The 21,006-nt window shown below is 40.5% G+C and overlaps 1 protein-coding gene across 1 annotated transcript; it reads left to right on the plus strand.

Annotated features, from left to right (window-relative positions):
• Window positions 1-1,831: 1,831 nt before the first annotated feature.
• Window positions 1,832-19,837, plus strand: LAPTM4A (lysosomal protein transmembrane 4 alpha). Its single transcript, XM_061433234.1, has 7 exons — window positions 1,832-2,118; window positions 12,293-12,413; window positions 15,792-15,868; window positions 15,964-16,086; window positions 16,918-17,013; window positions 17,846-17,944; window positions 19,216-19,837. The coding sequence occupies exons 1-7, from the start codon at window positions 2,008-2,010 to the stop codon at window positions 19,288-19,290; spliced, it is 702 nt and encodes a 233-aa protein (XP_061289218.1). The 5' UTR covers window positions 1,832-2,007; the 3' UTR covers window positions 19,291-19,837.
• Window positions 19,838-21,006: the final 1,169 nt, after the last annotated feature.

Below are 21,006 nucleotides of genomic sequence, written 5' to 3' on the forward strand. Positions count from 1 at the left end.
TGGCCTCCGAGAGAGTTTGAGAGTATTATCCGAACTAGGATAATTGTCTGCAGACAATGCTTTCAGTGTCACAGAAGTAAACAAGCCTCTGCTCTTCTAGAATTTATATTTAGTGAGGGAAATAAGTAATCAACAAATCAATAAATAATTTCAGGCAGTGTTCATTGAAACCTTGCCCATGTAATAAACTTTACACTAAATTTACTCTGGTTTTCAGCTAAGAAAGGCAGAAGGGAAGGCATTTCTGTTTCCTAAAAGGAAGTGTATTTTCCAAAGAATAAAACAACATCTTTTCATAAAAAGATAAAAGTCCTAAGTCTCATACAGACAAAAAATGAACAGTGTAAAACATTTTATTTACTCATTAACGAGGGGATCAGTGAAATTTTATAGAGTCGGTTTAAAGGACAATGTAAAGTACCCACTTACATCATTCAAATCAGGATTGGGAAATGAATTTACAAATATTTTTTCCAAGGAGGGGGATTCAATATGAAGTTTAAAGGACAACAGTTTCTCTTGCTATCACTTAAAAACATTTAGAGTTGAATAGATGTTGCTTGAGAAAAATACACACAACCTAAAAGCTGAGAATTATCTTTTATTTGTTGGACTTAGCTGAGGATTGAAGCCCAGGAGACATTCTCTCAGACAGCTCTGAGGGCCTTTTCCAAAATGCAAACGGAGGAGCCAAGATACACAGGGGTTTGTTTTTTTTTTTTGGGGGGGGGGGGTAGGGGGCGGCGGGAATCACTGATAGCAGAACACCAATAGATTACTGCTAGTTAAAGATAAATCAGATAGCCCAGGCCAATGAATTAAGTGTTTTTCCATGTATGGGAAGATGCAAGAGTCTGGACTTACTAAAACTACTCCCTTACATCTAAGCCCAATAGCTTATTTTCCTCCATCCTGAATCCTGCATCACTGGTTGTGGCTGCAAAGGCCACACTTGGTTTGAGGGCCGCACTTCACCGCCACAATAGCCTCTGTTTACTTAAATGACAATTATGCTCTCTTGCCATACTTGACTGCACAAAAATGGAGAGCTCCCCTAGATTCAGAATACCCAGAAAGGTGAGCCAGACTATGGCTTGTTTTTCATGGAAGACACCCAGGAACCTCAGTGCATTTCATTATGTTTCACAATTTTTCCTTATAAAAGTCACTCTATCTGTAAACACCCAGCAGCTAAACAGTTTTGCCTTATGTTTTCTTCAATTCTTTTCTTCTCTGGCAGAGTAGCATGGTATTTCTTTGCTCCCAACAAAGAGGTGTCAAAGAGAGACAAAGGGGTAGGCTAACATTTGATCCCTCTAAATAAAGTTCAATTTACGCAGCCAGGAGGGCCCCAGAGCAGGGTTTAGCCCCACCCCCTTCTCCACAGGCACCTCTCCTGGCCAGCCCCATAATTGAGCTATGACGCAAAGGTCACGTGAGCAGCCGCGGTCCCGTGATGCGTTCGAGCTGTACGTGGCAGATTCACTCAGACAAGTCCTCCCTGCCCGGTTTCTTCCACCTACTCCATCTAGACTTTCTTTTTTCCCATTAAATGCCTCTCACCTCCTCGCTTTCACTTCGGGGTGGGTGAATTACCAGGCTCCCTCTCCAACCCGAACTACCCTAAGCCCAGGAACCAGCCCTCGCCGTCTAGTAAGAGGAGGGGAATCTATTAGCGCCGAGGCGAGTTGCGGCTCTGATTGGGTGTGAGATCCTGTCAATCTTCAGGCTTTTCCAATCAAAACCCGCTTCCGCCTAGCTGCCCGTTCTTCCATTGGCCTGAGTGCGAGGAAGGCGAGGAAAAGCGTAAATCGAGCTCTCGCGGGAACAGCGCTTTGCCCTCAGTGCGCAGGTGCGAAGGCTCTTGGCTTGGGGGCCCTGGCAGGGGGGCGGTCTTGAAGACGCGTCGTTTGGTTTGACCTCAGTGACGGAGTTCTCCGTCTTCAACCGCTGGGCGGAAGGCGTTTGTTAGGGGCCCGGCCAAGAAAGAGGCCCTCGAGGTTCCTAATGGTGTCCATGACTTTCAAGCGGAGCCGCAGCGACCGGTTCTACAGCACCCGGTGCTGCGGCTGTTGCCATGTTCGCACCGGGACGATCATCCTGGGGACCTGGTACATGGTAAGGGCGGGCGAGGAGGGAGGGAAGGGGCCATGGTGGGGGGAGGATACGCCGGAGGGGGAAGCGGGAGAGACTCATATTTGACCGGGAGGATCCACTGGGAGGGAATGGGGCGGGAAGGCCTCGGGAACCTTCTTTTTAGTGGCCTCTTAAGTTTGGAGGGGGGAGACTTGTGTCTGGGAATCGGCGTGGGGGTGGGAGGGACCAGGGAAATTGTGGGGTTTTTTTTAGGCGAGAATAAGAGGAGAAAAGTGGGGGTTGGGGAAGGCACAGGCGTTGCGGCGTAGTGTGGAGGGGGCCTGCGGGAGGAGAGAGCTCGACTTTGGTGTGGTCAGTTCTGGAAATGACCAGGCTGCGGGATCTTTATGTGTGCTTCCGTGATCTGAAGGAACTGCCCCCCACCTCCCCACCCTCCGTCAGTGCTTCCTGGGATTTTTTTCTTTTTACCCCCCTAAAGGAAAGAATTAGGAACGCACCTTCCGAGATGCAGCCTGGTTTTAAACATTATTGTTTTACCTGAAGGGAAGGCAAGAGATCCAGTTGAACACAGTTGTCTCTTGTTTCTGGAGCTTATTTGTTACAGTGTGTTTGGGATGTAGGCAGACAGGTCTCTGTTGTGAGTCTGGAAATTCTCTTGGAGGTAATACCTTTGGCCAGTATTTACTTACTATCTGCCTTTTTCCAAATGCAGTAGGTTTTCTCCTGCCCGCTGGTGAGAAGCTTTTCACCACAGACCCATTCAGGTTTTTGAGACCTTTGTCTAGAACCTGCTGTGTTTTGGTAACGTGCTAACGTTCCCGGGGGGGTGGGGGCAGGATTTGTGTGATTCTGTGTCATAACCAGGTTGACAGTGTTACTGATTGGTGGTTCACTAGCAATGCTGTTGTGATTTCTTAGCACCATCTCCACTACTATTCATTTTCACTAAAGCTCATGATTTGTAAATACAAGATTCCATTTAGGTAGTCTGGGGTTATGATGACTTCACAGAAGTTTTGAAAAACTACTCATATTGTCGGCTTGGTCATCTTCGCTAATGACTTTGTGATTTTTAAAGTTTTTATTTGTTTTTGTTTTGAGAGGTTGTGGCATAAGTGATAATGCAGTTTCTGATAACTTTGTGAACTGCAAAAAAGGAAGAACTTTATCAGATTTTTTTTTTTTTTTTGCCTTTTTCTGTTCTCATTTCTTCTGAACCCAGAGGTTCCATTGAAATTATTACTGTTTGGTAAACAGCTGATGAGAATCATCTTCAGTTAGGCAGATACAGTTTCATGCCCACTCACAGGGGACCTGAACTCCACGTTACTCCTTATTTACATTTTTTTTTTTTTTTAACCATCTTGCTTCATTAATGTGCATTAAAAACAAAACTTGAATGGGTGGGCTTATTTGCTTATTTCTAAGCTTATTTTAATATTTCCTCTACTTTTATCTTCAGAAACATTGCTATAATTATGTCACCTTTCCCCACAAAGACCCTCACCCCTTTTGTATTTTAACTGATTTGTAATACTGGACATGCATTATATTTCTAATTTTGTTCTTCATTTTTTTAAAGGGCTGGGTCTTATGTTTCTTTTGTTTGTCCTTAGCTCTGCCTTCCCTAAATGAATAATTCAGATCTTTAGGGTCCTCAAGCCTCTTATTCAGCCCTGTTTCCCCCATCCCTGGAAGATGACCTTCCCTTTTACTTAATTGAGAGAGAGTCCAGCAACCTGGGACTCTTCCATGCAAACTTAATCTTCCTGTTTCTTCTCAGATCCTTCCCTCCATTCACAGAACAAAGGATTTCTAACTCCTTGAAAAGAAAATAAGCACCATCTCAGTTTCAGCCATCTGAATGTAATTGGCTGTGTTTCTTTCCAAGGCAGGTATTTTTTTGATGCTCTGGTCTCTGTTCATAAAAAAGAAAGGAATAGCAAGCAAAAATGGGAGTTATAAACCATGAAACTCAAAATGCAGAGAGAAGGATTTTAGTAAGGGCATTTATTCTCTCAAAATAGGGAACAGGGAGTTTTACATCTGTTTCCCACTGGAGGGACTTGATGTGAAAACATTTTGCACAGAGCTCTGTTTTTCCATGCTTTAGTTTCATAAAAAGATCCCATAAACTATTCTTTCTTTGCATGAATTTTTCTAGTTCATGGAATATAATATGCTGCTTACATCAGTTCATCTGCTTTAAGAGATCTGTTGCTCATCTACAGTGCAAATGGCTGTGGTGCACATAGAAACGAAGTTACAGGGACGTGTGTTACTCATCTTTTGTCTTCCTATCAGCTGCTACACAGAGGCTCTCAAGTGTTTTCTTATCTTGACCGTGGCATCTGCCCTTAAGATACTGATGGCATAGCAATGAAGTTTGGAGCAAAGATATGAAAGTGCAGTGTTAAGGAACGAGAAGCTAATCAGTAATAACAGATTCAAATTAGGTTAAGGGTTCGAAAAGGCCATTGGTTTTGTTGATTATAGTATTGCTGGTGATGTTCAAAACTGTGGCTTCGGGATCCTGGCAACATAAAGACATAATTTCTGCCTAGTTGGGGAGACAACATTTAAAAACCAAGACCACCAAGACACAAAGAGGACTTGTCCAAACAGAGCACTTTTGTTTTTTTTTGTTTTTTTTTTTTGCCAGAAGCTTCTTTACTAAGAGTGAGTGAAGTCCAAGTACCTTGTCAGGATACTCTTCTTCCTGTATTCCAGGTGGGAGAATATTTATGATTCTCCTTGAGGTTGCCCGGTGCTGTTTAGAACCTTGGGTGCAGTCCTCAAGCTCCTGTTGGTTGCAGATGCTGTAGCAGTAACTTTCTGTTGGATACAGTGTCACTGCTTTCTAGCATCTGCTTCTGCTGAGGTCATGTTAGGTGATTGCACACTGTGTACCAAAGGGTTAATTAGTGAAGTGAAGTCGCTCAGTTGTGTCCGACTCTTTGCAACCCCGTGGACTGTAGCCCACCAGGCTCCTCCGTCCATGGGATTCTCCAGGCAAGAATACTGGAGTGGGTTGCCATTTCCTTCTCCAAAGGGTTAATTATATGGTAGTAAATAGTGCAGAAGACACAGAGAAGCCAGAGCCAGTTACTATATGTACCAGCCCTGAAATGCTAGCCTTTGGCATTTAGATTTAAAGAAGCATGTTTAGCTTAATACTTAGTTTAAATAATAGGGAATTTCAGAATGAGTTCCAGATTAAAGTCTGGCGTTCATAAATTGTTTTTTCTATCATTTAGTGAAAAATTTGAAGCCAGATGATTTTTAAACAACATTTTCTTAGGTTGGAAAAGGCCATTGGTTTTGTCGATTATAGTATTGTTGGTGATGTTCAGAAGTGTGGCTTTGGGATCCTGGCAATCGAAGGAGATACAAGTTCAGATGTTTATTGAATGGTTGAAAATGAGCTTTAAAGTCTACAGCAGCAGTGTCCTCCTTCATGGTTGATGGTGTACTACAAGAAGGCATTTAGAGCACTGGTTAAAATTGTAGGTCTTGGAAAGGTGTAATAATATATGGCTAATTTTTTATGAATATCTTCACCATAAACAGTCTAAAAGTGAGGTAGCTAGGGAAGAAGTGAAGACAGGCTCCTCAAGCTGTATTCCTTCCCAGTCCTCACTCCTGACTCCTTTAAATCAGTATGGCTTATTTATATTTCAGAGTTAGTATGTTTCCCCAAACTTTTTAAAACCTTCATTGACAGAAATCTCAAATATACAAAAATAGTGAAATAGTATAAAAGGCTTTCTTTTACTTATACAACTTCAACTACTAACAGCCATTTTGCCAATTACAGTTAGTTTTGTAATAGTTCAGTAGTTTCCTTGGCGAAGCTTCCTTGCTTCCCTGCCAGAAGAAGCTGGTTTCCTCACTGTTTATCTGGAAGAATTACTGCATACCTCTTGTGTGTGCTTATTAAAAATACTAATTACACATTTGAATTTTTCTCCCTACAACATGATATCCTCTTTGAGGGAGAAAGATGCTATGTCTTTCTCTATAAAATGTGTGTGTAATAGTAACTTATTAGAGCATTTGAAGTATTCATTAGACCATTGTTAAATGAATTGTCTCCTCCAAAAATAGTAGGAATATCTCATTCGTAACCGCACAAAAGGGTAAACAACTGTATGTGTACATTTAACTACATATACATTTAACACCATTTTTAAAGACAGTCAGTTTTGGTTTTTATGTGATGACAGCTGTCTGCTGACTTGCCTGAGACCCTTATCAAGATGCCCTAAGACATTGTTCTAATTATAGTCTGAGCATAAGTTGGGTTGTGGCAGAATATACTGTGGGAAAACTAAAGAATAAGGATTAAAGGAAAAAAAAAAAAAAACCAGTCCTCAGGAATCTTCTAGGATGGGTGTGGCTGTGAAATGAGAAGCAAAGAGGAATTACTCTCCTGGGGCTGTGTGCTTCCAAGGATCTGATCCTACTCCTTTGAAACAAGTGAAATGTGACACATCTGTTCTTTGTGATTGTTTGTTTACTTAAATAAAGTGTGTAAAAGTCTTATAACGCAGACCATATTGTTTATCCCAGTAAATGCAGTACCCCTTCTGCATGGATATGTCCATTGCCCTGGCTGTTGACATATGTGCATATTGGCTGCATTCTGTACCACTCCGTGTGACTAGATTTAGAAGTCAGTCATTATTTTAATTACATTTTCGCAAATTTTCTTTCCTGAATGCAGTAAAAGGGAAAAATGAATCAGGAATAAATATGCTGGAGTTGTTTGTATGTAGTTGTTCTATTCAGATTTTATATTACAAGATCACAAAGTTCATCTTATGTATGTTTTGAAAAATGCTGCATGGAACTTAGAAATACCAGTGGTAATCAGAAGTAAATAGAATGGAGTCTGTGAGCATAGGATAGGTGCTCAGGGGTGAAAATAAGATCACAGGATGAGTTTTCCAGTTGAGTGCTTTAAAATGTTACATTGAGGTGCTAATGAAATATAATTAATCAGTGAAGAGTTGAAAAATCCTTTGAGCTTGTAATGAAATAGTGCTGAAATTTATCATTTCTTCTTTTGATTAGACCTATGATTTATTTTGTTTAATATTCAGAGAATGACTCACAATGAAAAGACACTTGAAGTGTCACTAATACTAGAAGATAATAGTGGGTGAGTCTGTGACTTACCCATGAAAGAGAAGAAAAGATTTCTATAAATCCTATATGTGATGCAAATATTTAAGAAAGGAAAAATAAACTTCTGAATATTTTTGATGTGTCATTTCCTTCATTTAGTAATTGAGTTTGCATGTTATTTTTCACATAAATATTTTTCATTCCCGTACAGAGCTTTTAAACTATGACAGTATTGTGCTTAGTAAAGAAGGGTTTGCTGAATTGATTTTGAACTGATTTCCATGCACAGAATATACGGTGTCTTAGTAGAGATATATGTTCAATAGTTAATTCACCTAATTATATTAGCTCATAAACCACCTACCCTGTCCAAAACCCACTGCAATAAAAATGGGCAGTTAAAACATCAGCTATCAACTGGGGAGTCACCTTGAAAATATGATTGTCTCTTACAAGATCTTTCAAGTGTTGAAGGATGAAATACCTTGCTTTTGAGCAGTGCAAGGAAAAAGCATGTACCTGAATGTATTTAGAGAGTAACAAACATTTTGTGGCCTTCAGTTCAGTTCAGTTGCTCAGTCGTGTCCAACTCTTTGCGACCCCATGCCAGGCCTCCCTGTCCATCACCAACTCCCGGAGTTCACTCAAACTCACATCCATCGAGTCAGTGATGCCATCCAGCCATCTCATCCTCTGGCGTCCCCTTCTCCTCCTGCCCCCAATCCCTCCGAGCATCAGAGTCTTTTCCAGTGAGTCAACTCTTCGCATGAGGTGGCCAAAGTACTGGAGTTTCAGCTTTAGCATCATTCCTTCCAAAGATATCCCAGGGCTGATCTCCTTCAGAATGGACTGGTTGGATCTCCTTACAGTCCAAGGGACTCTCGAGTCTTCTCCAACACCACAGTTCAAAAGCATCAATTCTTTGGCGCTCAGCTTTCTTCACAGTCCAACTCTCACATCCATACATGACCACTGGAAAAACCGTAGCCTTGACTAGCCGGACCTTTGTTGGCAAAGTAACGTCTCTGCTTTTGAATATGGTATCTAGGTTGGTCATAACTTTCCTTCCAAGGAGTAAGCGTCTTTTAATTTCATGGCTGCATTCATCATCTGCAGTGATTTTGGAGCCCCCAAAAATAAAGTCTGACACTGTTTCCACTGTTTCCCCATCTATTTCCCATGAAGTGATGGGACCAGATGCCATGATCTTCGTTTTCTGAATGTTGAGCTTCAAGCCAACTTTTTCACTCTCCTCTTTCACTTTCATCAAGAGGCTTTTTAGTTCCTCTTCTCTTTTCTGCCATAAGGGTGGTGTCATCTGCATATCTGAGGTTATTGGTATTTCTCCCGGCAATCTTGATTCCAGCTTGTGTTCCAGTCCAACGTTTCTCATGATGTACTCTGCATATAAGTTAAAGAAGCAGGGTAACAATATACAGCCTTGACGTACTCCTTTTCCTATTTGGAACCAGTCTGTTGTTCCATGTCCAGTTCTAACTGTTGCTTCCTGACCTGCATACAGATTTCTCAAGAGGCCGGTCAGGTGGTCTGGTATTCCCATCTTTTTCAGAATTTTCCACAGTTTATTGTGATCCACACAGTCAAAGGCTTTGGCATAGTCAATAAAGCAGAAATAGATGTTTTTCTGGAACTCTCTTGTTTTTTCCATGATCCAGCAGATGTTGGCAATTTGATCTCTGGTTCCTCTGCCTTTTCTAAAACTAGCTTGAACATCAGGAAGTTCACGGTTCACGTATTGCTGAAGCCTGACTTGAAGAATTTTGAGCATTACTTTACTAGCATGTGAGATGAGTGCAATTGTGCAGTAGTTTGAGCATTCTTTGGCATTGCCTTTCTTTGGGATTGGAATGAAAACGGACCTTTTCCAGTCCTGTGGCCACTGCTGAGTTTTCCAAATGTGCTGGCATATTGAGTGCAGCACTTTCACAGCATCATCTTTCAGGATTTGAAATAGCTCCACTGGAATTCCATCACCTCCACTAGCTTTGTTCGTAGTGATGCTTTCTAAGGCCCACTTGACTTCACATTCCAGGATGTCTGGCTCTAGGTGAGTGATCACACCATCGTGATTATCTGGGTCGTGAAGATCTTTTCTGTACAGTTCTTCTGTGTATTCTTGCCACCTCTTCTTAATATCTTCTGCTTCTGTTAGGTCCATACCATTTCTGTCCTTTATCGAGCCCATCTTTGCATGAAATGTTCCCTTGGTATCTCTAATTTTCTTGAAGAGATCTCTAGTCTTTCCCATTCTGTTGTTTTCCTCTATTTCTTTGCATTGATTGCTGAGGAAGGCTTTCTTATCTCTTCTTGCTATTCTTTGGAACTCTGCATTCAGAGTTTCCTTTTCTCCTTTGCTTTTCACTTCTCTTCTTTTCACAGCTATTTGTAGCCTTAGATAATGGTTTATTTTGGAAAGATCTCAAAACAAGAGTTGCTTAGGAATGGTTGTAAGTGATCCTGTAGTAGTAAGAAGAAAGATGTTTTTAAAAGAACCAGATTGGTGTCCTAACTCTGTCCTGTTATCACCTCAGTGAGCTTAACACATGGTATTTCACTTTGCTGAACCTTAGTTTAACCGTCAGCAAATGAGCATAAGTCATACTTTCTTCACAAGGTTGTTGTGAAGAATAAAGTCAAATAATATATGTAAATTTACTTGATTTATAGTGTGTCTTTAGAAATCTCAATTGATTCCGAATTAGGTATTGTGACATTTATCTTATTTAAAAACCTTGGGCTGCTTGTCTTCGAGAATGTGAAATGCCTTTAGCTGATAAACGTATTTATCATTCAGGGTGGACAGGAGAGAGCTCCATGATAGAGATTGTTTAAAACACTATTGATAAAGAAGCTCAGATGTCCCTTGAAAGTATCCCATGTTCACGAAGGGAAGGAAGGCAGATGCTGTGGACTTTAGATAGGGAAGCCTACTCCAGTTCTTAAATCATTAGCAGGGTTGTTTTGAGCACTTAAAGGAAGTGGTGCCTCTTGGGATAACTGTGTAATTCACTAACAACTAGAGGCATAAAGAATCTCCTTTTTGAATTGGAGTTACACCCTGGTAGACCAGGGAAATTCATCAGATACTGGTGATGGGATTTCAGCAAGATGTTTGACAAAGTCTCTAGATGTTACTTTGGACCAGATAAAGACTTTATTTGAAAGCTGCTGACCAATGGGAAGAGAAGAGCCTCTATCTGGCAGCTTGTCCTCAGCCCTGTTCTCTTGCTAGTGACTTAGGTGGAGAATCTCATTAAATGATAATCATATTTTCAAATGCAGGAAGCTGAGAGAGTGTAAATCTATCCATAGGGTGTCAGAATTCAAACGGAGAAAATATTGATATGCAAGAATGTTATAAGATGAAATTTGCAGATAATGTATAAGGGCTTACGCTTAGGCCCTGAATCCAGCTCTACAGGTAGATATAGGTGGTAGCTTAGCAGGATCAAGTGTGAAAAAGAATTGGGAGTTTTAGGAAGTCACTCATGTGACATTCCAGTGTTCTTGCCTGGAGAATCCCAGGGATGGGGAGACTGGTGGGCTGCCGTCCATGGGGTCACATAGAGTCGGACACGACTGAAGAGACTTAGCAGCAGCAGCAGCATGTGACATTTAAAAGATTTATGCAGCCAGTGCATAAAAGAACCAGACTGTGTTAATTGAAATTTGTTTCAGACACGTTGATTGAAATTTGTTAGTTAGGATGTGGGAACTGAGATCCTGATGTGCTGTGATCAGATTGCTCTTCTCTCATTTTACTAGTTTGTTGAGCAAAGTTGGCTTAAAACTCGGCATTCAGAAAACTAAGATCATGGCATCCAGTCCCATCTCTTCATGGCAAATAGATGGGGAAACAATGGAAACAGTGAGAGGCTTTATTTTGGGGGGCTCCAAAATCACTGCAGATGGTGACTGCAGTCATGAAATTAAAAGACACTTGCTCCTTGGAAGAAAAGCTGTGATCAACCTAGTAGCATATTAAAAAGCAGGGACATTACTTTGCTGACAAAGGTCCATCTAGTCAAAGCTATGGTTTTTCCAGTAGTCATTTATGGATGTAAGAGTTGGACTATAAAGAAAGCTGAGTGCCGAAGAATTGATGCTTTTGAACTGTGGTGTTGGAGAAGACTCTTGAGAGTCCCTTGGACTGCAGGGAGATCCAACCTGGATCCTACAGGAAATCAGTCCTGAATAGTCATTGGAAGGACTGATGCTGAAGCTGAAACTCCCAATACTTTGGCCACCTGATTTGAAGAACTGACTCACTGGCAAAGACCTGATGCTGGGAAAGACTGAAGGCAGGAGGAGAAGGGGACGACAGAGGACAAGATGGTTGGATGGCATCACTGACTCGAGAGATGTGAGTTTGAGCAAGCTTTGGGATTTCGTGATGGACAGGGAAGCCTGGCGTGCTGCAGTCCACGGGGTCGCAAAGAGTTGGACACGATTGAGCGACTGAACTGAACTGAGGTGTTAGAGGAGTACTTATTCAGAAGGGATAACAAAATATCTCAAACCATAGACTAAGACCAGCAGGCGGAAGTTAAGTGATGTAGTCAAAGTCTTTTTAAGCGTTTGAGTGTAGCTCAAGAGGAAATAATTCCTTACCACTGTACAGGAGATACTGTGGAGAGGCCTTAGACTTACCTGATGGATCATTAACATAGCTAGACATGGAAATTATATTTATCTGATAGATCAGCTTCTTCAAATCCAGAAATTCTGAGATAGGAGTATGAATAAATATGTGATTCAAATGAGCAATTTGTGATCTCTCATTTTTCATTTTGGTGTCTTTTTATTCTGTTTTATTAATATAGGATCAGTCCAACATCTTTTCTCTGAAATGATTAAGTTTATACTTTATGAAATATTTAAAGTATTCTTAAAGTCATATTGTGTATTTTATCTCATAGGTAGTCCCCATTTTATGTCTTTATTACTTCAGGGAAGATGTTAGTTAAACAGAGGACGTCTGAAGATTGTGTTGGGTTCTGCTTCCTGATTAATAATATAGTCGATAAAATGTTATCTTTCATAGGTGGTCAACCTGTTGATGGCAATTCTGCTGACTGTGGAGGTAACACACCCAAACTCAATGCCAGCTGTCAACATTCAGTATGAAGTCATTGGCAATTACTATTCGTCTGAGAGAATGGCTGGTATGTTTTTGGTTGAAACTTTAGCCTGCTAATCACACACACACACCTGTTAGGTAGAGGATTGATTGTTGTTATACTTGCTGAGGCACAAAATGTGTTTGCAGGCTTTTCAAAAATACTCAGAATTAAATTTGAGCATTTGTAGCCAGAAGATCTAGTGGACTGCTAGGAGATTTCTGAGAAATATGCATTGTCCGCATTGAAATACTGTGGAAAGAGGAGGGGAGAAGAAATTAGAAGAAGACTGAGTCTTTGAGGGTCAGCTGGTAAGTGTAGTAGAGAATGAGACATTTGCTCATGGAGCACAATCCTACAGTAAAATATAGAATACGAATTATTTGAATATTTGGTGGTATCTTTTGCTCAGGGTCTCAATTCTTAATATATTTTTATTGTTTAGATGAAGATTTGACATTGGACTTTATTTAGAGTATTCCTAGAACATTCATGGAAATTACTTTTTTAAAATTATTTGTTCCCAATAGTATTTTTATTATTTATCTTTCTCTAAAATGCAAGTTTAATTTTATGTTAAAAATTTAATATTTGAATAGAAAATTATGCTTCAGACTTTTCGGTGTGAACAGTTTCTTCAGAAAAATGTTCCCAGTTCACATGTGTTTTATATTTGTAATATTACAGGATCTTAATTATATTTTTAGATTAGCTTTTGTTATAAACTCTACACAGTTTTACATTATGATCCTCTCTTATCTGTTAATGAAGTGTTTGTTTTTTTTTTTTAAATGGTTATTAATTCAAATGATTACTGTCCTCAGGCCTAACCTATTTCTTACAGCAGGTAGAGTTTTGTGGCCATCAATAATACATTATAGTATGATGACACTAACAGTTGTTCATATTGTGTTTTTTAAAGTGTTTTTGTTTTGTTTTTACATGAGTGTCCTAGTTTTACTTTCAAACATATATAATCTTTCAATTTTGTTGTCAAATTGATAACAGAAATAGCAAGAATATATGGAAACATCCCTTCTGGCATTTGATTTTTTTTTTTTCCTGAATAAATCTGTTTTTAATTAAAAACCAGAATAGAACAATAAATGTTAGCTTCTGATGTTGATATTTTTTTTTGTATTTATAAACTTTAGGCTGTAAAATTTTACTGAATCTGCTAATGTCAGCATTTTCCTTTGTCATGTATATTGCTCTTAAAATTGAGGTGTAGAAAAGATTTATGGTTACTGAGATTTTTGTAGGTCTGTGCAACTGGCTCTTTAGTCTCAAGTTTATTGTGTGTTGCATGAGTGTTGTCGCTGCTGCATAGAAAATCACATTATTCATTATATCTTTGTTGACCATATTCTACTGAAGCCCTCAGTTCAGTTCAGTCACTCAGTCGTGTCCGACTCTTTGTGACCCCATGGACTGCAGCACGCCAGGCTTCCCTGTCCATCACCAACTCCCGGAGCTTACTCAAACTTATGTCCATCAAGTTGGTGATGCCATCCAACCATCCCATCCTCTGTCGTCCCCTTCTCCTCCCACCTTCAATCTTTCCCAACATCAGGGTCTTTCAGATGAGTCAGTTCTTTGTATCAGGTAGCCAAAGTATTGGAGTTTCAGCTTCAGCATCAGTCCTTCCAATGAATGTAAGCAAATATAAAAATACATAGTTCTTGGTGATACAGTAGTTGGTATTTCTTTGGAAGGTAAAATTTGACCTTCCCACAGACCTGGTGTTGCAAAGGTAAGTTAATTTCTGATCACTGGCCTGATAACCAATTTTTTAAAAAATGAAGTTTGTGATTAATTATTTTTAATCAGCCAAACAGGCTGTAACACTCAGTTTATACTGCAGCATATGCAAACTGTTTTTCAAATAGGAATTTATCATTACTTATACTTACCTGGGGTCGCGAAGAGTCGGACACGACTGAGCGACTTCACTTTCACTTTTCACTTTCATGCATTGGAGGAGGAAATGGCAACCCACTCCAGTGTTCTTGCCTGGAGAATCCCAGGGATGGGGGAGCCTGGTGGGCTGCCATCTGTGGGGTCGCACAGAGTTGGACACGACTGAAGTGACTTAGCTTAGCATAGCATAGCATAGCATACACACCTGGGAGATGGGTAAACACTTGGGATCTCCCAGAGGAGGTTCTGAATATGGTGCAAATCTGAGGTTCTTTGGGCATTGAGTCCCTCATGTTTTGCTTGCTTTATTGATTCACACCTACTGGAGTATCCCTTGTTCCTGGCATTAAATGTGTTTTGCACCCACCACTCCATCTCTCCTCGGTTTTGCTATTTGTTGCTCCAGTGGAAGACCTTGAGCTTCACTTTAATTATTTCAGTATTTCAAGAAGTTTAAATCAACTCGTAGTCTTCCAGTAACGGATTTTTGAAAGCTAATTGTTTGAATTACACATTTTGCTTTCAAGTTTGTTTATATCTGAATTCTTCCCTTTGAGAACCATTGTGTGCTGCAGCAGGGAAGTTCTTTAAGTCTTTAACATTTAGTTGTCCTATATCCTCTAGGAAAATTTAGAGAGCTCTTCTTAGATCAGTGCCAGATACTGATGCTGTTTGTATTGCCAAGTGACACAGTGATACGTAACACTTACCCACTAGTGCGAACACTGAGCAGGTAGTCTAATCATTCGTTATTAGTGCCTTTCTGGTTCTTGATATCTAGCCAGAGCCAGAGAATCAACTTTAGACTCTTACAGTGCTAAGAAGCTCATCAGGTCAAGTGTGGGTGCTTTTTGGTTTGTTTTGTTTGAGATTACATGAGCACTTTGTGAAAAAGTTTAGTGGACGTGGATTAATGTAGAGAAAGGCAGCAACTCAAGGACGGATTGAGGACCAGAGAAGAAAATAGACCTGGATGTAGCAGAGAAGCCACGGTGAAGGGATTTGGCGCAGGGAGTTTGGGTGTTGAGGTGGGAAAGGGGCATTGAGGGAGAACTTGACTTTCAGGTGATTTATTTTATCTTAGGCAAGAGGGGGTATCTGTACAACTACGTGTTTAAACAAATACCAGCCTTTTGCTCCAGCTGAACCCTGCTTATCTCACAAGACTCAACTTGTGTTATTTCATTTATATTTTTTCCCTGATGCTAAAGGCAAAACTAATTGTTTTTTTGCTTCTGTTGTAGCACTTGCCACATTGCATCATAATTATCTGTTTGCCCATATTCAAAACTTAGACCCTGGGCAGGGATCTGTCTCTGGCAGAGTACCAGGTTCACGTGCTGTCCTAAATCAGTGGCCATGAGTCGTAGCAGTTTAACAAATAAGAAAGAGCAAAGGCATGAATTTCATAAGCTTCATTACTTAATAACATTTTGTCATAAAGAGTCTTATGCTTTTTGTTATATAAGTAGCTTAATTAGATTTTTGCTTCTGTTTTCATAGATAATGCCTGTGTTCTTTTTGCCGTCTCTGTTCTTATGTTTATAATCAGTTCAATGCTGGTATACGGAGCAATTTCTGTAAGTATTCTATACTTTTCGAGTTTTGACTTCACTGCGTGGTCCTTAGTCATTCCGTATATGTGATGTGATGTTGTGGTTATTTTTTCCTTCAGTATCAAGTGGGTTGGCTGATTCCGTTCTTCTGTTACCGGCTTTTTGACTTTGTTCTCAGCTGCCTGGTTGCTATCAGTTCTCTGACTTATTTGCCAAGAATCAAAGAATATCTGGATCAGTTAGTAAGTGTGTATGCTAATAAAACTTAAAAAAATTTTTCTTTTGTTGAAAACCAAAGTCAGCTTTTGGGTACTATTTTTATTTAATCTACTATGTTTTATTTATTTATTTTTAAGCGTTTTAAAGTATCATTACTACTGTTACTGACCATATTGAAACCAAAAAGATGAAAATAGAATATCTTCTTACATACCATGTGAATAATGAAATATTAAAAGTCCCTAAAGATGGATATCATAGAACTTCAGGAGTAGTTCAACTTTTGGGTGTATGAAAAGTAAATAAATAATTGGACTGTGTTTGGCAGTCGTTGGAGTTGTGCTCATTGGCACTCATTGGCACTGTCAAAGACAGTACCTTCTCTCTGTAGCAAATATGTGAGTGCCTCCTGTATTCTTCACTCTATTCTAGGCAAACTGTTGGTGTATGGTGTATAAACATAACTTCTTCTCTTCAAGGAGCAAACCATGTATTTGGGGAATCAAGACATGAAGATCTTATTTGTAATAATAAAGTAGGGCTGTCTCGTGACAGCAGGCAGTGAGCAGAGGTTAATGCTGTGGGATGGAGGGGCGGGGAATGCTGTGGCCCGAAATAAGGTCTGGTGGATGGAGGTGTGGGATCCAGATAAATGAAAATTAATTTCAAAAATGCGTCTTGTAGGAATTTTATTGAAACCTACTGTAGAGAGTCCATTTTGCATACTGCAAACTTATTGTTCGTTCATTCGAAAAAACATTTATATTGATTGCTTCCTGTGTGCAAGGCACTCTGCTTGAGGGCTCTAAAACTCCCTTCTGCTCTGCCTATTTGTCCCTGCCTTTTTTTTATAGCCTGATTTTCCCTATAAAGATGACCTCCTGGCATTGGACTCCAGCTGCCTCTTGTTCATTGTTCTTGTGTTCTTTGCCTTGTTCATCATTTTTAAGGTGAGTTACCGACTATTTGGTGGGGAAGGGGGGCATTTGGATTGTGAGAGTGTCCTTCCAGACCTTCTTGTTGCCCGTGTCTCCTCATAGCTCTCCTTATTCTAATATGGTAGAGATAGCTCCAGGGAATGTCTTCTGTCCTTTTTAGGCAGTGGTTGGAGATAACCAGGATTCTTCTTGTCTAGGAACATCATGTTTTTGGACATGGTTCATGGTTGGGATTGAAAATCTCTTAAAATTCCCAAAGTTCAGAAATAGAATTCCTTCTGCAGCATCGTGGTTGTCACACGTGAATTGGAATCCCAGACTTGGGTTTCTCTGTAAAACAGTGGTAATAAAGCTTGTGACATTTAAGTGAGGGCACGTAGGGAAAACTCCTGGCCTGTACTTGGTCCAAGTGGATGCTGGTTCCCTTCTCTGGAGAAAATGCAGGGAGAGCATTATAAGACTCCTTAATTTTAGAGCAGGTAAATTTAAATTAAATTTATAAGTTAAAAAATAAAGTTAGTTGCTCAGTTGTGTCTCACTCTGTTCAACCCTATGGACTATAGCCCCCTAGGCTCCTCTGTCCATGGAATTTTTCAGACAAGAATACTGGAGTGGGTTGCCATTTCCTTCTCTAGGGGATCGTCCCAACCCAGGGATCGAACCTGGGTCTTTTACATCTCCTGCACTGGCAGGCAGGTTCTATACCAGTAGAGCCACCTGGGAAGCCTTAAAAGAAGAAAAAGGCAATCGCTGCCAGTGGCTTCACAGTGCAGCCGCATTAAAACTATAATTTTACATACAGTTGAGTTTGGAGTATATGTAAATTTTGTTTGTATTCCTTTAGGCTTATCTGATTAACTGTGTTTGGAACTGTTATAAATACATCAACAACAGAAACATGCCGGAGATTGCTGTGTACCCAGCCTTTGAGGCGCCTCCACAGGTGAATGATCTTTTATGATATTAAAGCTTCACTAGCCATTATTGAGAATTCCCAAAAGAATAATCTGAACCTTGATTTTCTCTTCAGTGCTGTAACTGTGGTTTAGGGCACGAATAGCTTAAATCTGCAAGTTTCAGCATTTCCCAGTTGGAATCCTGGGTATGTGAGCTGGAGACACTCTGTACTGCTCATCTCATTCCATCTGGCCAATGGTTTTGACTCATGATCAGTCTCCAAGTGTTGCATTTTGAGGGGGAGACCAGTCAGTGAACAGCAGTATGAGCGATGCCAGGCTCTTGGTTTCTGGAACTTCTGAGGATAGGGTACCATCAGCTGAAGCTTGTGGTGTTTTCCAAAAACATCCATAGGATCCAAAGGGGAAGCTGACTTTCCTGTAGGGAGAAGAATGCAGTATGTTCCGTGAGTCTGTTGGCAGGCCTCCTTCTTAGACCCTCTAGTTGCTGCTGTACTGTCTTCCAGGCTTCCAGCATGTAGAGTGTATATGGCCCATGTAGCGTCAGCCTGTCACGTTGGAGTCACTTAGCTTAAAAATGCCACTCTTTACCTAGGTATGCCCTTCACCTTAGAGCAGGCGATACAAGTGCTTGATGCTTTGACTATAGATTCTGATAAAATACAGCCTCGTACTGGAGGGTTCCTGTAGCAGGGTTCAGCGGGCCCTTCACCGAGATCCTCCATTCTTGAGGTGACTTGGCCTGGCTGCTTTATCAGTCACAGTGGAGCGAGGGGAGGGCAGTACATACTGCCTATCAGGGTATCCTGGTGGCCTCAGGGTCTGTTCAGAAGCAAAATTGTCTCTGCCTTCCCTTCTTAACTTCCTCTTCTGTTATCCTCTGTAGTGATCTTGGATCAGACACATCCCCTGCAGGTAAAGCTCCGGGTTATTAGTTATCTCTACTCCAAAGAACTATAGTTGACCCTTGGACACCATGGCTTTTAACTAGAGAGTCCACTAATACACAGATGTTTCTCAGTAGTAAATACTACAATACTACCCAGTCTGCATTGAGTCCATAGATGTGGAACCACAGATACGGAGGGCTGACTGTGCAGTGTTGGCACCTCTAATGTTCTCATTACTTAAGGGTCAGGTATCCTGAAGAGTCAGGTGTACTTAGCTAACAGTTTCTTTAGCTCTCCTCTGTGGGTTGGTATACCCCTATTTAAGGTATTAAATCTGAAAACAGTTATTAAGGTAGAAATTTAAAGGAGAATTAAGTCCAATATAATTTTTTCTTGTCTCTTTTCAGTATGTTTTGCCAACCTATGAAATGGCAGTGAAGATGCCTGAGAAAGAACCACCACCTCCTTACATACCTGCCTGAAGAAATTCTGCCTTTTTCAATAAACCCTATACCAGCTTTTTGTCTTGTTCATTTTACAGAATGCTGCAACACAGGGCTCATCATACTTGTTTGATACAAAGTTCATTTTCCTTTGTTTAAGCATTTATTTTCAAACACTAACAAGCTTTTTGGATAGTATTAAAAGTCAGATTTTGTTGTTAAGTATGTTACATTTTAGTAGTTTTTGAAGACAATCTAGGTTAAGCAAGAGCAAAGTACCATTGTTTGCCTTTGATTGGGGGTGGGTGGGAAGGGGGCATTCTCTACACATATTCTTTTTTAACTTTGCACTTTCTTTATATAATAGTTTGCATTTTGGTTATTTGCTGCCCTGGATACTTTCAGGAAGAATGAATTAAATATTCAGGGTGAATGAGTTCAGTTTAAGATCTGAAGTTTTCAGCTATGAAAATACGAAAAATATATAACATTTTAACTTGACTGTGGAAGATGATGGTTGCATGTTTCTAATTTGTATGTGTTTCCATCTTTGAGATAAGATGCTTTAATAAATCTCTTAAATATTTATTGTTGTTTTTAATCTATTACCCTTTTTTTTGTTGAAACCCAGCATTTTCCATTATAAGCAACTCAGACTGCTGCAGATTTTTGGCACTTTGAGAACAGCCATAGCCAAGCTTGGTGGACCCAACCTGGCGTTGTTTTTCTCCTTGGAATGGGAATGGTGGACCATTATGGCCTGTGATCACTACTTCATTCAAGGCACATTTGTCTTTTGGGAAAGGACAGGGCTTAGACTTTATGTAGAGAACAGTCATAATATTAATCCTAATTATTGCCCCCAGGAAGGGGAGTCCTATGAGATCTGTGTTCCAAAGACTGAGCTCACCAGAATGTACATTCTCTGTGCATTGTAAGCACATTTGCTGTAATGAAAGAGCATGGACTGTAGCATACCAGGCTCCTCTGCCCATGGAATTCTCTAGGCATTCCACTGGAGTGGATAGTCATTCCCTTCTCCAGGGGGTCTTCCCAACCCAGGGATTGAACCCTGGTCTCCCACATTGCAGGCAGATTCTTTACCATCTGAAAAAAGATAAGCCCAGGGAAGCCCATAAAAGATTTATTAGTACATGGAAAATTCTGTGAATTGGCCATTTTCTCTGCTGCTGCTGCTAAGTCGCTTGTGTCTGACTCTGGGCGACCCCATAGACCGCAGCCCACCAGATTCCCCCGTCCCTGGGATTCTCCAGACAAGAACACTGGAGTGGGTTGTCATTTCCTTCTCCAGTGCGTGAAAGTGAAAAGTGAAAGTGAAGTCACTCAGTTGTGTCTGACTCTTAGCAACCCTATGGACTTCAGCCTACCAGGCTCCGTCCATGGGATTTTCCAGTCAAGAGTACTGGAGTGGGTTGCCATGGCCTTCTCCCATTCTCTGATCATCTGACAAATGAACTTCCAGTAAACTGGCTTTGGAGAATGACTTGTTGAGTTGGCCTGCCTCCTTTCCTGGAGTACTTACCTCCATTACAGTTCATGTGAAGTGTATCTGAGTCTCTGTTAATGAACAGCTTGGCAATAAGGCCTTATTTTGTTCCATCTATAGCACTTAATTCAATGACCTACACAAACCGGAGGTGTGGAGGGTGGGGTGCAGTGGGATGTTCACTGAATGAAACAATTCGTCTCCACAAAATTTTCACTGGTAATAGGTTATTTTTAGTATAAATTTCT

The sequence above is a fragment of the Bos javanicus genome, chromosome 11 (assembly GCF_032452875.1).
Source record: "Bos javanicus breed banteng chromosome 11, ARS-OSU_banteng_1.0, whole genome shotgun sequence".
Lineage (NCBI taxonomy): Eukaryota > Metazoa > Chordata > Mammalia > Artiodactyla > Bovidae > Bos > Bos javanicus.

Excerpts from the sequence above, each read along its gene's own strand:
- LAPTM4A (XM_061433234.1), top strand. The coding sequence starts at position 2,008 with ATGGTGTCCATGACTTTCAAGCGGAGCCGCAGCGACCGGTTCTACAGC. Across the intron at positions 2,119-12,292 it reads TCCTGGGGACCTGGTACATG|GTGGTCAACCTGTTGATGGC; the intron begins GTAAGGGCGGGC and ends TATCTTTCATAG. Across the intron at positions 12,414-15,791 it reads TTCGTCTGAGAGAATGGCTG|ATAATGCCTGTGTTCTTTTT; the intron begins GTATGTTTTTGG and ends CTGTTTTCATAG.